General features: G+C 39.9%; 2 protein-coding genes across 2 annotated transcripts; both read left to right on the plus strand.

Annotated features, from left to right (window-relative positions):
- The first annotated feature begins 1,082 nt into the window (after positions 1-1,082).
- On the plus strand, positions 1,083-3,401 carry LOC149216067 (disease resistance protein Roq1-like). Its single transcript, XM_089392693.1, has 3 exons — positions 1,083-1,923; positions 2,044-3,112; positions 3,237-3,401. The coding sequence occupies exons 1-3, from the start codon at positions 1,340-1,342 to the stop codon at positions 3,399-3,401; spliced, it is 1,818 nt and encodes a 605-aa protein (XP_089248819.1). The 5' UTR covers positions 1,083-1,339.
- Positions 3,402-3,425: 24 nt separating this feature from the next.
- On the plus strand, positions 3,426-8,834 carry LOC149216068 (uncharacterized). The gene is made up of 2 exons (XM_089392692.1): positions 3,426-3,556; positions 3,644-8,834. Exons 1-2 carry the CDS (start codon positions 3,488-3,490, stop codon positions 8,735-8,737), a joined length of 5,163 nt encoding a protein of 1,720 aa, XP_089248818.1. The 5' UTR covers positions 3,426-3,487; the 3' UTR covers positions 8,738-8,834.
- Positions 8,835-14,870: the final 6,036 nt, after the last annotated feature.

The raw sequence follows: 14,870 nt of genomic DNA on the forward strand, positions 1-14,870 counted from the left end.
TTATTATAAAATTATTAATTAACATACCAATTCTAAAATTATAAGATACTGGTATGCTTAACAAAATTATAAATTAAAATAAATCACAGATATTAATTACGAAAACAAAACACATGAGATGATAATCAGTAAAGTGTACTAATTTACCCCCAAACACGTGAGATGATAGTCAGTAAAGTGTACTAACTTACCCCAAAAAATATCAAAGCCATAGTTAGGAAGTCTGGTTAAAAATCCTATGGCTCACAATTTGTTGATTCAATTTAAATAAAAATTCCACTAACTTATCAGGTTTCTTTATTAAAAATGTAGAAAATAATATCCTAGTTACATCTACTGTAAACGTTGTATGGAAAAAATGTCCCAAGCAATCATAGAAATTAGTATGGAAAAAATGTCCCAAGCAATCATAGAAATTATCATTGTGCGGGGATGCCTTTTTTTTAATAATTATGCTTTGATTTAAAAACAATTAATTTGGTTGAGCTTGTTTAATGGAGAATAGGGAAAAAAAATGTAGAAAATAATATCGGAGTTATATTTTATTGGAACCATGTATCTAAAAAAATCTCAACCAATCATAAAAATTATCATTATACAGCTATGCTTTTATTTAAAAATAATAATACGTTGATTTAAAACAATTAATTTGGTTGACCTTATTTAATGGAGAATATCAAAAAAATTTCAGAAGCTTCATCAATTTTGGGCTCCAGCAAAATGGAAAGGGCTAACCAGCCATATATTGGGTATTTAATGCCCTCAGAGCAGCACGCGACTTAACGCGATAACACGGGAGAGGGCAAATTCGACATTAAATAATATTTGCCCACTCCCGTGTTATCGGACTAAGTGGCGTGCTGCTCTGAGTGCATTAAATACCCAATATATGACTGGTTAGCTCCACCCACCAAAACCATATCATCCAAATCACCCGTATAAACCTAACAATTTTCACTATTATTATACTATTATTATGCTCAAGTCGTGTCTTGACCGGGTTGGTCGGCAATTAACGAGGATGGTATGAGTGTACTTCTTGACTGGTCAGTGACTGGAATATTGAAGAGGTATATGCAGGCCTCATGTGTGCTACAGTGCTGGTAATTGAAGCTGTCGTGACGCATCTTAGTATTGAAAGTGCCCATTTCACACCATCGCTCAACCCATCAATTGCAGCTTTATAACGCTCTTCCTCGGCTCGCTTGCAGTTTCCACCGATCAAAATCGATCATCTTTGCTTCAACATCTCATTTATTATTTCTGTTCAGCCGTCCATAATTACATTTCATCTGTTACTTCTGTTCGGCAATCCATACTTATCCAGATTCCCATTGCAATGGCAAACCTAACTACCGCCGCAGGTCACGATGACAATGATTATGCTGCGGCTTCTTCCTCGGCTTTATCCTCTGCCTCGTTTTCTTGTTCCCGCTTTGACGTCTTCATAAATCACCGCGGGACGGATGTAAAAGACACCTTCGCGAGCCATCTCTATAGACGCCTTCTTGATCATGGATTGAGCGTCTTTTTGGACAAGGAGGAATTGGAGGAGGGGCACAATTTTTCTTCTCAAATAGAACAAGCTATCGGTGGTGCCTCAGTCCAAATTGCAATTTTCTCTGAAAGGTATGCGGAATCTAGTTGGTGTCTTAATGAGCTTGTTTTCATGAAAAACGTCGAGGCTACCAATCCTCAGCGGGTTACCATTCTTCCCATCTTTTTTAAGGTGGATCCTTCTGAGGTCCGATATACAGAGACAAAAGGAAGGTACGCTGAAGCCCTGCAGAAGCTCCAGAGAATAACCGACCCTCAAACAGGTGGTCAAAAACCACGCTACAGTTCAGACACTATTCAGAATTGGAGAACCACACTTTCATATGTCGCAGATCTGAGCGGTTTCGAACTGAAACAATATAATGGGTGAGGATCTCCCACAATCTCTGGCAATCTGTAATCGTATTGGATTTGTTGGCATGATATAAAGTACATGATGTTTACTTTCTAACTTATTATTTTACTTCATCAATGTGCATTATTCAGGGACGAGGGCGAGCTCTTGGATGACGTCCTCAGAAGGGTTTTAAAAACTGTTCCAAAACGACCTTTGTATGTGGCTCAATATCCAACTGGGTTGGACCTAAAACTAGAAGAATTTGAAAAGACAGTGTTGCAGGCGCAGGAGGAGCAGGTGAAACACAACTTTCCCAAAGTTGTGGGGATCGTGGGTGTAGGCGGGGTCGGAAAAACGACACTGGCCAAAGCATTCTTCAACCTTAACAGGTCAAAGTACAACGAATCCGCCTTTATTTTCAATGTTAGGGAAATGTCTCTAAATATTTTAAAAAGTAAGGTCATTGAAGGCTTGAAACTTGGAAATATAGAAACAGAGTGTACAGAGGAAGATATACTAAAGCATCCCTTATCCTGTCACGCTCTCTTAGTTTTAGACGATGTAAATGATACAAATCAACAGGAAGCGCTTTTGACAATTAAGGGTTTTCTTAGCCCTGAAAGCTTGATTTTGCTTACATCGCGTGACAAGCATGTCCTTCAAAGCCATGGAGTGTTAGAGGCATCCCTTTATTATTTAAAGGAATTGAATATCCCGCAATCCAAACAACTCTTCTGCTCCTATGCTTTTAATCAGCGACATCCACTACCAGAATTTGCAGATTTGGTAGATCGGTTTGTTAAAGTGTGTGGTGGATTGCCACTATCATTGAAAGTGGTGGGCGCACTAGTTTATGGACGACAATATGATTACTGGGAAGATCAATTGGTTCGACTTCAAGGAAATTTTCCCAAGGAGATAGAGGGCTGTTTTAGATTAAGTTATGACTCACTTGAGGAAAATGATAAGTCAATATTCTTAGATATTGCTTGTTTCTTCATAGGACAAGACAGAGATAAAGCTATCAGGATATGGGGTAATGTTGGGCTTCAAAATCTGCAGGACAAGTGTCTGTTAGATGTGGATACTGAAAATAAAATAAATATGCATGATCATATTAGGGATCTTGGAAGAAAATTTGCCAGGGAAGTCATGCCCCTTCGTATTTGGGGTTTGACAACCAATAGCACTGATGATTTGTTACAGCGATCCTCACATGTAAGTACTTCGACAATCCAAACATTTTTCTTGGGTTTAATTAAATTTTAAGCTTTAAAATTTCTTGTTTCATGACAAAGTTAGATTAGTTCACTGTAGATTCTTTTTCTTGATCAATGAGCAGGTAATATCTGAGGTTAGCGGAATAAGTATGGTTAGTTCCTCCCTTGATTTCTTTACGGATAAACATCCCGACCTTTCAAATACCCCAACTTCACAAGTATCACGGATCAGGCCTCTATTCAGTAATTTCGATTTTAGTAAGTTGCAACTGAAGAAGATCATTTAGAAGACATATTGAGGGAGCAGAAACCGCATTTGACATGGCTCCGTTGGTATGGATTTTCCCACTCTTCCCTTCCTGACTGGATTCCGATGACGAAGTTAAGAGTTCTGGAAATGCAGGGAAGCACTTTGAATAGACTGTGGCCACATCAATCTAAAGTACGAAAATATGTGTGCGTTTATCCTTCTTCATTTAATTTCTCATTTTGTAGCCTACAATCTTATGTTGAAACGTGAACATTGCAGGTGTTGCCTCTCGATCTGAAAGAGTTAAATATCTCGGCTCCTCTCTCAGAGATTCCAACATCTATAGGGCAGCTGAAGTACCTCCAAAGGATCGCCATATGGAATCACTCCAAAGCAGTGACCGTCGAAAGGTTGCCGGACGAATTTTGTCATTTGCACTCTTTGAAATACTTAATTTTCAAAGGGTTCTCAAAATTGGTGTCGCTACCTGTTTCATTTGGAGAGCTAAATAACTTACAGCTCATGGATTTGGAAGGTGCTTCCTCTTTGCTCACTCTTCCCAATTCATTTGGCAATTTAACTCGCCTGAAACATCTTTCATTGAGGGGTTGCGAGAATTTGGCCATCGACAATGGAACTCTGGGAGATATTAAAATGCTGCAGCACTTGGATCTTTCATCCTGCAGTCAGTTGGTAGATTTGCCACCCCAAGTCCAACGTCAACAGTCCTTGCAACAGTTATATTTGCAGGAAACAAAGTTAAAAGAATTGCCTACCGTTATTGGAGACCTCTGCAATTTGGAAGTTCTAAAATTAGGTAGCGATTTGTTGGAATCACTTCCACTTTGGCTCGGTGACCTCAAGAGCTTGAGGATCTTCTCACTCTCTTCTTCGCCGCAATTGAAATCCTTGCCCGATTCCTTTGAACTGTTGACTCAGTTGACACATTTGGATATAGAAAATTGTGGGATAGAATATCTACCAGAACACCTTCTCAAGATGAACAATCTAGAATCTCTAGTGGTATCAGATTGTCCGTTGGGGGAACTTCCATTTAAAAGGGTTGGAGGAGACATAGAAAGACACTTATCATTACAAGGGGAAAGAACAATGAATAAATTGAAGACATTAGAGCTGTCAGGCACAGAAATAAGGGAGGTATTTTTTGAAGAGGGAGTTTGCCCCAACCTTCAACAACTGTCCTTGACGGGGTGTCATGAATTGAGGCAACTAGGATGGATTTGTGGCCTGTCAAAACCTCCAGATCTCGACATCAGCGGCTGTGTGAATGTTCAGGACCTCCCCGGTTTTGAAACATTTGTATCTTTGGAGACTTTGAATGTTCAGGGATGTGAGAAGCTCGAGAGAATACAAGGCTTGGGCCAGCTTTCAGGACTTAGAAATCTAATTGTTTATCAATGCCATGAGATACGAGAGCTACCAGGTGTGGAATATTTGACCTCTTTGGTGGTGTTGAGTGCTAGAGGATGTAAGAAGCTCGAGGGCATACGAGGTTTGGGGCAGTTCACAAAGCTCAAAATATTAGATGTTGGGCAATGCCGTGAGATACAAGAGCTGCCAGGGGTGGAATGTTTGACTTCTTTAAAGTGGTTGGGTGTTCGTGGATGTGAGAAGCTAAGGAGTATACCAGGGTTGGGGCAGTTCACAAAGCTTACATATCTGGATGTTGGTGGATGCTGTGAGATCCAAGAGCTGCCAAGTGTGGAATGTTTGACTTCTTTGGAGTGGTTGATGGTTAATGGATGTAAGAAGCTAAGGAGCATACCGGGATTGGGGCAGTTCACAAAGCTTACACATCTGTCTGTCGCTGGATTCCGTGAGATGCAAGAGCTGCCAGGGGTGGAATGTTTGACTTCTTTGGAATGGTTGAGTGTTAAGGGATGTGAGAAACTAAGCAGCATACCAGGTTTGGGGCAGTTCACAAAGCTTACACATCTGAATGTTGGTGGATGTCGTGACATACTAGAGCTGCCAGGGGTGGAATGTTTGACTTCTCTGGAATGGTTGAGTGTTAATGGATGTGAGAAACTAAGCAGCATACCAGGTTTGGGGCAGTTCACAAAGCTTACACATCTGAATGTTGGTGGATGTCGTGAGATACTAGAGCTGCCAGGGGTGGAATGTTTGACTTCTCTGGAATGGTTGAGTGTTAAGGGATGTGAGAAACTAAGCAGCATACCAGGTTTGGGGCAGTTCACAAAGCTTACACATTTGAATGTTGGTGGATGTCGTGAGATACTAGAGCTGCCAGGGGTGGAATGTTTGACTTCTTTGGAATGGTTGAGTGTTAATGGATGTGAGAAACTAAGCAGCATACCAGGTTTGGGGCAGTTCACAAAGCTTACACATCTGTATGTTGGTGGATGTCGTGAGATACGAGAGCTGCCAGGGGTGGAATGTTTGACTTCTTTGGAATGGTTGAGTGTTAATGGATGTGAGAAGCTAAGGAGCATACCGGGATTGTGGCAGTTCGCAAAGCTTACACATCTGAATGTTGGTGGATGTCGTGAGATACTAGAGCTGCCATGGGTGGAATGTTTGACTTCTCTGGAATCGTTGAGTGTTAATGGGTGTGAGAAACTAAGCAGCATACCAGGTTTGGGGCAGTTCACAAAGCTTACACATCTGAATGTTGGTGGATGTCGTAAGATACTAGAGCTGCCAGGGGTGGAATGTTTGACTTCTTTGGAATGGTTGAGTGTTAATGGATGTGAGAAGCTAAGGAGCATACCGGGATTGTGGCAGTTCGCAAAGCTTACACATCTGAATGTTGGTGGATGTCGTGAGATACTAGAGCTGCCAGGGATGGAATGTTTGACTTCTCTGGAATCGTTGAGTGTTAATGGATGTGAGAAACTAAGCAGCATACCAGGTTTGGGGCAGTTCACAAAGCTTACACATCTGAATGTTGGTGGATGTCGTAAGATACTAGAGCTGCCAGGGGTGGAATGTTTGACTTCTCTGGAATCGTTGAGTGTTAATGGATGTGAGAAACTAAGCAGCATACCAGGTTTGGGGCAGTTCACAAAGCTTACAAATCTGAATGTTGGTGGATGTCGTGAGATACTAGAGCTGCCAGGGGTGGAATGTTTGACTTCTCTAGAACGGTTGAGTGTTAATGGATGTGAGAAACTAAGCAGCATACCAGGTTTGGGGCAGTTCACAAAGCTTACACATCTGAATGTTGGTGGATGTCGTGAGATACTAGAGCTGCCAGGGGTGGAATGTTTGACTTCTCTGGAATCGTTGAGTGTTAATGGATGTGAGAAACTAAGCAGCATACCAGGTTTGGGGCAGTTCACAAAGCTTACACATCTGAATGTTGGTGGATGTCGTGAGATACTAGAGCTGCCAGGGGTGGAATGTTTGACTTCTCTGGAACGGTTGAGTGTTAATGGATGTGAGAAACTAAGCAGCATACCAGGTTTGGGGCAGTTCACAAAGCTTACACATCTGAATGTTGGTGGATGTCGTGAGATACTAGAGCTGCCAGGGGTGGAATGTTTGACTTCTTTGGAATGGTTGAGTGTTAAGGGATGTGAGAAACTAAGCAGCATACCAGGTTTGGGGCAGTTCACAAAGCTTACACATCTGAATGTTGGTGGATGTCGTGAGATACTAGAGCTGCCAGGGGTGGAATGTTTGACTTCTCTGGAATGGTTGAGTGTTAAGGGATGTGAGAAACTAAGCAGCATACCAGGTTTGGGGCAGTTCACAAAGCTTACACATCTGAATGTTGGTGGATGTCGTGAGATACTAGAGCTGCCAGGGGTGGAATGTTTGACTTCTCTGGAATGGTTGAGTGTTAAGGGATGTGAGAAACTAAGCAGCATACCAGGTTTGGGGCAGTTCACAAAGCTTACACATCTGAATGTTGGTGGATGTCGTGAGATACGAGAGCTGCCAGGGGTGGAATGTTTGACTTCTCTGGAATGGTTGAGTGTTAATGGATGTGAGAAACTAAGCAGCATACCAGGTTTGGGGCAGTTCACAAAGCTTACACATCTGAATGTTGGTGGATGTCGTGAGATACTAGAGCTGCCAGGGGTGGAATGTTTGACTTCTCTGGAATGGTTGAGTGTTAATGGATGTGAGAAACTAAGCAGCATACCAGGTTTGGGGCAGTTCACAAAGCTTACACATCTGAATGTTGGTGGATGTCGTGAGATACTAGAGCTGCCAGGGGTGAAATGTTTGACTTCTTTGGAATGGTTGAGTGTTAATGGATGTGAGAAGCTAAGGAGCATACCGGGATTGTGGCAGTTCACAAAGCTTACACATCTGAATGTTAGTGGATACACTGAGATACAAGAGCTGCCAGGGGTGGAATGTTTGACTTCTTTGGAATGGTTGAGTATTAAGGGATGTGAGAAACTAAGCAGCATACCAGGTGTGGGGCAGTTCACAAAGCTTACACATCTGAATGTTGGTGGATGTCGTGAGATACTAGAGCTGCCCGGGGTGGAATGTTTGACTTCTTTGGAATGGTTGAGTGTTAAGGGATGTGAGAAACTAAGCAGCATACCAGGTTTGGGGCAGTTCACAAAGCTTACACATCTGAATGTTGGTGGATGTCGTGAGATACGAGAGCTGCCAGGGGTGGAATGTTTGACTTCTTTGGAATGGTTGAGTGTTAATGGATGTGAGAAACTAAGCAGCATACCAGGTTTGGGGCAGTTCACAAAGCTTACACATCTGAATGTTGGTGGATGTCGTGAGATACTAGAGCTGCCAGGGGTGGAATGTTTGACTTCTTTGGAATGGTTGAGTGTTAATGGATGTGAGAAGCTAAGGAGCATACCGGGATTGTGGCAGTTCACAAAGCTTACACATCTGAATGTTAGTGGATACCCTGAGACACAAGAGCTGCCAGGTGTGGAATGTTTGACTTCTTTAGAGTGGTTGGGTGTTCGTGGATGTGAGAAGCTAACGAGTATACCATGGTTGGGGCAGTTCACAAAGCTTACATATTTGGATGTTGGTGGATGCTGTGACATCCAAGAGCTGCCAGGTGTGGAGTGTTTGACTTCTTTGGAGCAGTTGAATGTTGCTGGATGTGTGAAGCTGAGGAGCATACCCTACTTGGGGCAACTGACAAAGCTTAAAACATTAGAAGTTCAGCAATGCCGTGAGATCCGGGAGCTGCCCGGCGTGGAACATTTAATATCGTTAGAGCTTCTTGATGTTCGTGGATGTCCCAAACTGCTATTGGGTGGGAGTGTGCTTGAGCAGTTGCGGCAACAATTGAACGAAGCCCTAAAATATGAAACAGAAAGATGTGGTTGCCTGGATTTTCTGAATTGGTTATGGGTTTGGTCAAACTCAGTGTTGGACTACAGTAGCGCATCTTAGCAGTGTTGATTTCCTTCCTCCACGATGTTACATTAAGGAACCACTTTCAAACAACTATTATGCAGGGTGTAAATACAAAAATGATTTAGATTGTAGTTATGTTATTCATTAAAAGTGATGACACTCCACGCTTCTCAAATACACGAAATATATAATTATTTAAAATTAAATTAATGTTATGTTAAATATTATTACATCGATAGCTATAAGAAAAATTATCAAATTTTTAATTAATATAAAAATATCTTTTTAACGATTTTAATTAATTCTTAATTCATATAAAATGTTTTGGATGGACTAGAGTTGAATTGAATTAATTAACCTGTCGCATATTTGTTATGAAATTATTTCAAAATAATTTTTTGTTAGGTTAGAAAATGATGGATTATTTTAACATATTGTATTGGTTAGGAATATGATTTTGATAATAATTTGTTTCATGTATGTTATGAAATGAGCGGTTATTTTAGTATATTGATAATTTGTATTTATGTTATTTCTATTCTATTTAGTATAAATTTATTATGAGTGATTTAATATAGAATTTTTTTATTTTTTCTTAAAGTGACTTAACATAAATATGATTTTTTTAGTTTATTATTTGTTGATTTAGTTAATGTAGTGGTTTTTTTGGTAAATCAATGTGTTGTATTATGAAGGAAAATTAAGGTTATCTGATTTTGCTAGATTGTTCTTTGAGGATTTTAATTCTCTTCAAAATAATATTCTTATTATTATTAGTTTTGGATTTCTCTGAAAGACACTAGTTATAAAAGTTTCCACTCACAATAATACACCATAGCCAACACATATACAACCAACAACTAAGTACATCATGATAGTCAAAAGCCCTACTAACTGGGCCAAAAAAACAAAAGACGTCAAACTGTAAAGCCATTTGGATGGAACACTGACCAACAAACCTTTGACCTTTTCAGCGTTCCTACCATCACGGCCCACGTGTTTATGCAAACCACTGCTTTGAATTCTCAAAGAAGTGTCTTGAATTTCCTTCCTAAAGTACACGTTAGTACCCTCACGCTCAAACTCGGTGGATCTGTCGGATCCCCGTTATCAAAACCATAAGCAATATGCCCCTCCACATGACCCAGGTTAGAGTTAGTGTTGTCCAAGTAGAAGCATTGATTTTTAAACATCCTTTTCTTCCCGGGTGGCGAATGTAGAAATTAATGTGTAGATATGAAATTTCGTATGAAATTTAACTAAAACACAAGACTCAAATCTACTCTACTCGTTTGCGAAATTCAGTTCACGATTGAGAGCTCAACTCATAAACATGAAATAAGAAATAATACGCATGCACATGAAAACACATATATCTAATGTGAAAGAAACTGCTAAAAACCCATTCAACTTTGTGTTCATTAATCAAGTGAGTAAGAGAATATATTACAAGTGTCAGCTCAATGCCAAAGCTCAACCTACAAAAGAAATTCTATTCTCTCCTACTGAAGGATTGATCTGGCTAGTATTTAACCAATTCAACACACCACACGAGCACACCACACCCCTATTTCCTTGCATTGTTCTTTGAGGAATTGGCCCCCTATTAATTAGGGAATTCTTCTAATTGATTGCATAATTCCCAAGGATGGTCCACTTGACCTCATGCAACACCTGTACACTCAGCTAGTTTACATTTGTCGATTAACAACCTTGGAAACTCCACCACAACTGGGACACTCGTATTCTTTGCATGCATGAGCTAATTATTAGTTGATTGATCAGTTAACTACATGATCTTTGAGTTAGACTGATGTCTTACTAAACTCACCACCAACTAGTTCAATTAATAGTTAGAACTAGTTTAACTGATCACAATTGAAATTAACTCAACCTATGCTCCTAAAATTTAGGAATCACTACACACAACTGAACTTCATGCTCCTAACTCGAATTAACTAAGCTAATTGAGTGATAACAACCATGTCACCTCAGTTAACTCATCATGGCTGTTTGTTGATGTGGAATTTTGAATTTCCTCAATTCAACTAAGGAAAAATCAAATTAAGAATTTCTTGCTGCATTTTTCAACACTCCCTCTCAACAAGAAAGGGATTATCAACCAACCCTATCATGCATCTATGAAGTGTATTGCATGCAACACCTCTTACTGTTTCTATTGCTACTGCAACATCTGCAATTGTCCACTGGAAAAATTGTGTTGTTGATTCTGCCATTGAGCCTCCTGTTATGTTTTTAACACTCCGTGCTCTTCAATATCTAACTGAAATTGATCCTCCTGCTACTGAATAATGTGGGCTCCTTTAATATGGGTAATTATCCATGAGGAGACCACCTCAATAAACCTTGCCCAAATTTCTACACTCCCGAGACTAGGGCCTCACATCGCCGCACTTCACACCTAGAGGTATGGCTGCATTTGCTCCCTCTGCCCACTTAGCTTGAACTCTCCCCCTACTATAGGTATCTGCTTGAGTGGATGTCTCCACTCTACCTCTTGTTTGCTTCTCCATTTATGGTTTCTCCATAACTTCCTGAGACTCCTTCTGAGGCTTCATTTTGAGAGGTAAATCATGCTCCCTCTCAACCACCATGTCTCTAACCCTTGCCTTGCTCCTCAAACATTTGCATGCATCTTCTACCTCAAGTGCATATAGGTTCTTGACTCGAGCACCGATCTGCTTCACCTGCCCCATGACTATGTGTCTCATAAATACTTTCCCTTTGCTGAAAATCACATTGTTACCATGTCTTCCAACACTGCTACTGAGATGAGATTTTTCTTTAGGCTTGGAACGGACATGACATCCTTGAGTCTGAGAGGGGAGCCCGACTCCCTCTGAAAGGTGACTATACCAATCTTTGTCGCGTTGTAACTTCCATCGTCTCCAAACTCAATGTTCATATGGAAATCTTTCTTCTCCGAGTCATTGAAAAACTTTCTATTCCCCATCATGTGGAACGAGGCATCACTGTCCAAGTACCACACACTCCCCACCATTGTGCTTAAGATGCATGCAATAAGGGTGAAGTCAAGTTCGAATTGTGAAGCCAAAGCTTCACTCGTTGTTGCTATTGCAGGTTCCTTCTTGCTAGAATTTTTGTGTGGACACTTGGTGGCATAGTGCCCGAATTCATGGCAATTGAAGCATTTAATTTTGGACAAGTCTTTCTTCTTGCCCTCTTGGCTGGAATCAACCTCACCTTGGGACTTCTTTCCCTTGGCTTTCATTCATTTTCTCACTAGAGAAAAGTCCTCTTCATCTGCTCCTTTGGATGAAGTCTCATCTCTGGTATTCCGCCTTATTTCCTCTTGTACCAAATCAGACCATACGTGTTCCCAATTTGGCAGTTTCTCTTTCCCGTTCACCAAATCTTGGTAGCTATGCCAGCTCTTGGGAAGGTCTAGAAGGGCTAGGCTTACCAAATCATATTTTACAACAGTAACACCAACTCCACCAAGTTCATCATGACATTGTTTGAACCTACTCAGATATTGTTGAACAAAGTCATTCTTCTGCATCTTGATATTTCGAAGTTTAATCTTGAGCGCCAACTTCCTATGGTCACTATTATTCTGGAACAAATCTGCCAGTGCTTGCCACATTTCATACAGAGTTTCTTTCCCGTGGATATTTGAGATAATGTGGTCTTTTACTCCCTCCAATATGATTCTTCTCGCCTTGGTTACACACTTCCTCCATTCTGCTAGATCCTTGACATATGATCCTGGTTTTGAAATGTCAATCTCAACAAATTCCTTCAACCCATTTTCCTCCAGCGCTGCCTCCATGCGGTCCTTCCAAGAAACAAAGTTCGAGCTTCCCTCAAGGGCATACTCAAGTCTTAGATCATAGAAAGCCATCCTACTAGCTTTGAAGCATTAATCCTGCAAATTCAATCCTCTTGCAATAATAACTTCAAAATTTCTGCTCTACTATGAATCCTGATTTGATACCATGTAGAAATTAATGTGTAGATATGAAACTGCTTATGAAATTTAACTAAAACACAAGACTCAAATCTATTCTACTCATCAGCGAAATTCAATTCACGACTGAGAGCACAACTCATAAACATGCAATAAGAAATAACACACATGCACATGAAAACACAAATATATATAAGGGGAAAGCAACTGCTAAAAACCCCTTCAACCTTGTGTTCATTAATCAAATGAGTAAGAGAAGCTATTACAATTTTCAGCTCAATGCCAGAGCTCAACCTACAAAAGCAATTCTATTCTCTCCTACTGAATCACTGATTTGACTACTACTTAACCAATTCAACACACCAAACGAGCACACCACACCCCTAATTTCTTGTGTTGTTCCTTGAGGAATTGGGCTCCTATTAATTAGGGAATTCCTCTAATTGATTGTGCAATTCCCAAGGATGGTCCACCCTACCTCATGCAACACCTGTACACTCAACTAGTTTACAACTGTCGGTTAAATGCCTTGGGAACTCCACCACAAATGGGCAACTCGTATCATTTGCATGCATGAGCTAATTATTAGTTGACGGATTAGTTAACTAGATGATCTTTGAGTTAGATTGATGTCCTACTACTCAACTGACCACCAACTAGTTCAATTAACAATTAGAATTAGTTTCACTGATTACAACTGAAATTAACTCAACCTATGCTCCTAAAATTTAAGAACCACTACACACAACTAAACTTCATGCCCCTAACTCGAATTAACTAAGCTAATTGAGTGATACACAGTTCGTACCACCTAGTGTGGCTCATCATCAAAACAATATGGAGGGTTTGATCTTAGGAAGAAATTAAGTAATGGAACAATGTAGAGAGAATTAATTCCAACGATAAATTCTGAATAAAAAATATCAATTATTAATAAGGAATAAATGTTTTGACTAAAATGTTAGAAATTAATTAAAGGAGCAATGAAACAAATAAAATATTACGTAAACAAAAATACAAAAATGCATAAAAGAAGAGAGACACAAATATATGTGGTTCACCCAATTTGGGCTACGTCCATGGCGAAACAACTAGTCATTCCTTTTATATTATCCAACAAAATGAAGAGATACAACCTACGATAGATCTGTTGTAATTTCCTCTTCGCTCTCACACGATCTTCTCTTTCTTTCTCGCTCAAAATAATAAAACAAAACCGCAATACAATTTCCTCATATAAACTAAGGGTTTCCTTCTATGGAAAAAAACCCTAAATTAGTATAACCTCTACTGTTGGATCATGATCATTTGCCTAATGAACGACCTAGATTGACTATGAAATTACAATATTTTACAAGGAAATTTTTCATCTATTTTTAGCTTCAAGAGTGCTACCCTTAAACCCCCGTCAAGGGGGGTGGTGATTAAACGGGCAGAATTGTCACCCCGTTAAGAACAAGGATCCAACACGACTGAAACAAAGAACCTCTGAACAATCTCCCACTTGGAGACTGATTATATAAACTCCATCGTTGCTTCACTTGCTGGACAATGACTCTACTTGGACTTGTTTGTTTCTCACATTCACCATCATACTTGAAGACCAATCGAAACTGAGCAGAATCTCAGTTTATCCCTAGTTACAACTTTTTTTAACACATCTGCAAGATTCTGGCTAGTGTGTATCTTTTCTAGCTTCAACTGTCCATCTTCTAAAATTGAGTGTATGAAATTGTACTTGAGTTGTATATGTTTAGTCTTGGAGTGAAATGTTGAGTTCTTTGCAAGATGTATGACACTCTGGTTGTCACTGTATAACCTGCCCATCTCCTGCTTCTTACCTAATTCATCCATAAACCTTTGCATCCAAATCATTTCTTTACTAGCCTCTGTAGCAGCAACATACTCTGCTTTTGTTGTTGAAAGTGCAACAATGTTTTGCAATTTTGAAACCCAACTTATAGTTGTTCCACCTAGAGTAAAAACATACCTTGTGGTGCTCCTCCTGTTATCTCTATCACATGCCATATCCACATCAATATATCCTTGTAGAGCAATGTTTGAACCACCAAAGCATAATGCCTTATTTGTGGTACCTCTCAAATACCTGAGAATCCACTTCACTACCACCTAATGTTGTTCTCCTAGATTGTTCATATACCTACTTACAACTCCCACTGCATGTGCAATATCAGGCCTTGTGTAGGCCATTACATA

This window comes from Pinus tabuliformis, chromosome 1_1 (assembly GCF_031772625.1).
Source record: "Pinus tabuliformis cultivar Carrire ecotype Pingquan chromosome 1_1, CPIR1, whole genome shotgun sequence".
In the NCBI taxonomy this organism is placed as follows: domain Eukaryota; kingdom Viridiplantae; phylum Streptophyta; class Pinopsida; order Pinales; family Pinaceae; genus Pinus; species Pinus tabuliformis.

Bases quoted from the DNA above. Each gene is read 5' to 3' on its own strand.
- LOC149216067 (XM_089392693.1), top strand. From the start codon at position 1,340: ATGGCAAACCTAACTACCGCCGCAGGTCACGATGACAATGATTATGCT. The intron at 1,924-2,043 runs GTGAGGATCTCC...TGCATTATTCAG, and splicing joins GAACTGAAACAATATAATGG to GGACGAGGGCGAGCTCTTGG. The intron at 3,113-3,236 runs GTAAGTACTTCG...ATCAATGAGCAG, and splicing joins TGTTACAGCGATCCTCACAT to GTAATATCTGAGGTTAGCGG.
- LOC149216068 (XM_089392692.1), top strand. From the start codon at position 3,488: ATGACGAAGTTAAGAGTTCTGGAAATGCAGGGAAGCACTTTGAATAGA. The intron at 3,557-3,643 runs GTACGAAAATAT...TGAACATTGCAG, and splicing joins TGTGGCCACATCAATCTAAA to GTGTTGCCTCTCGATCTGAA.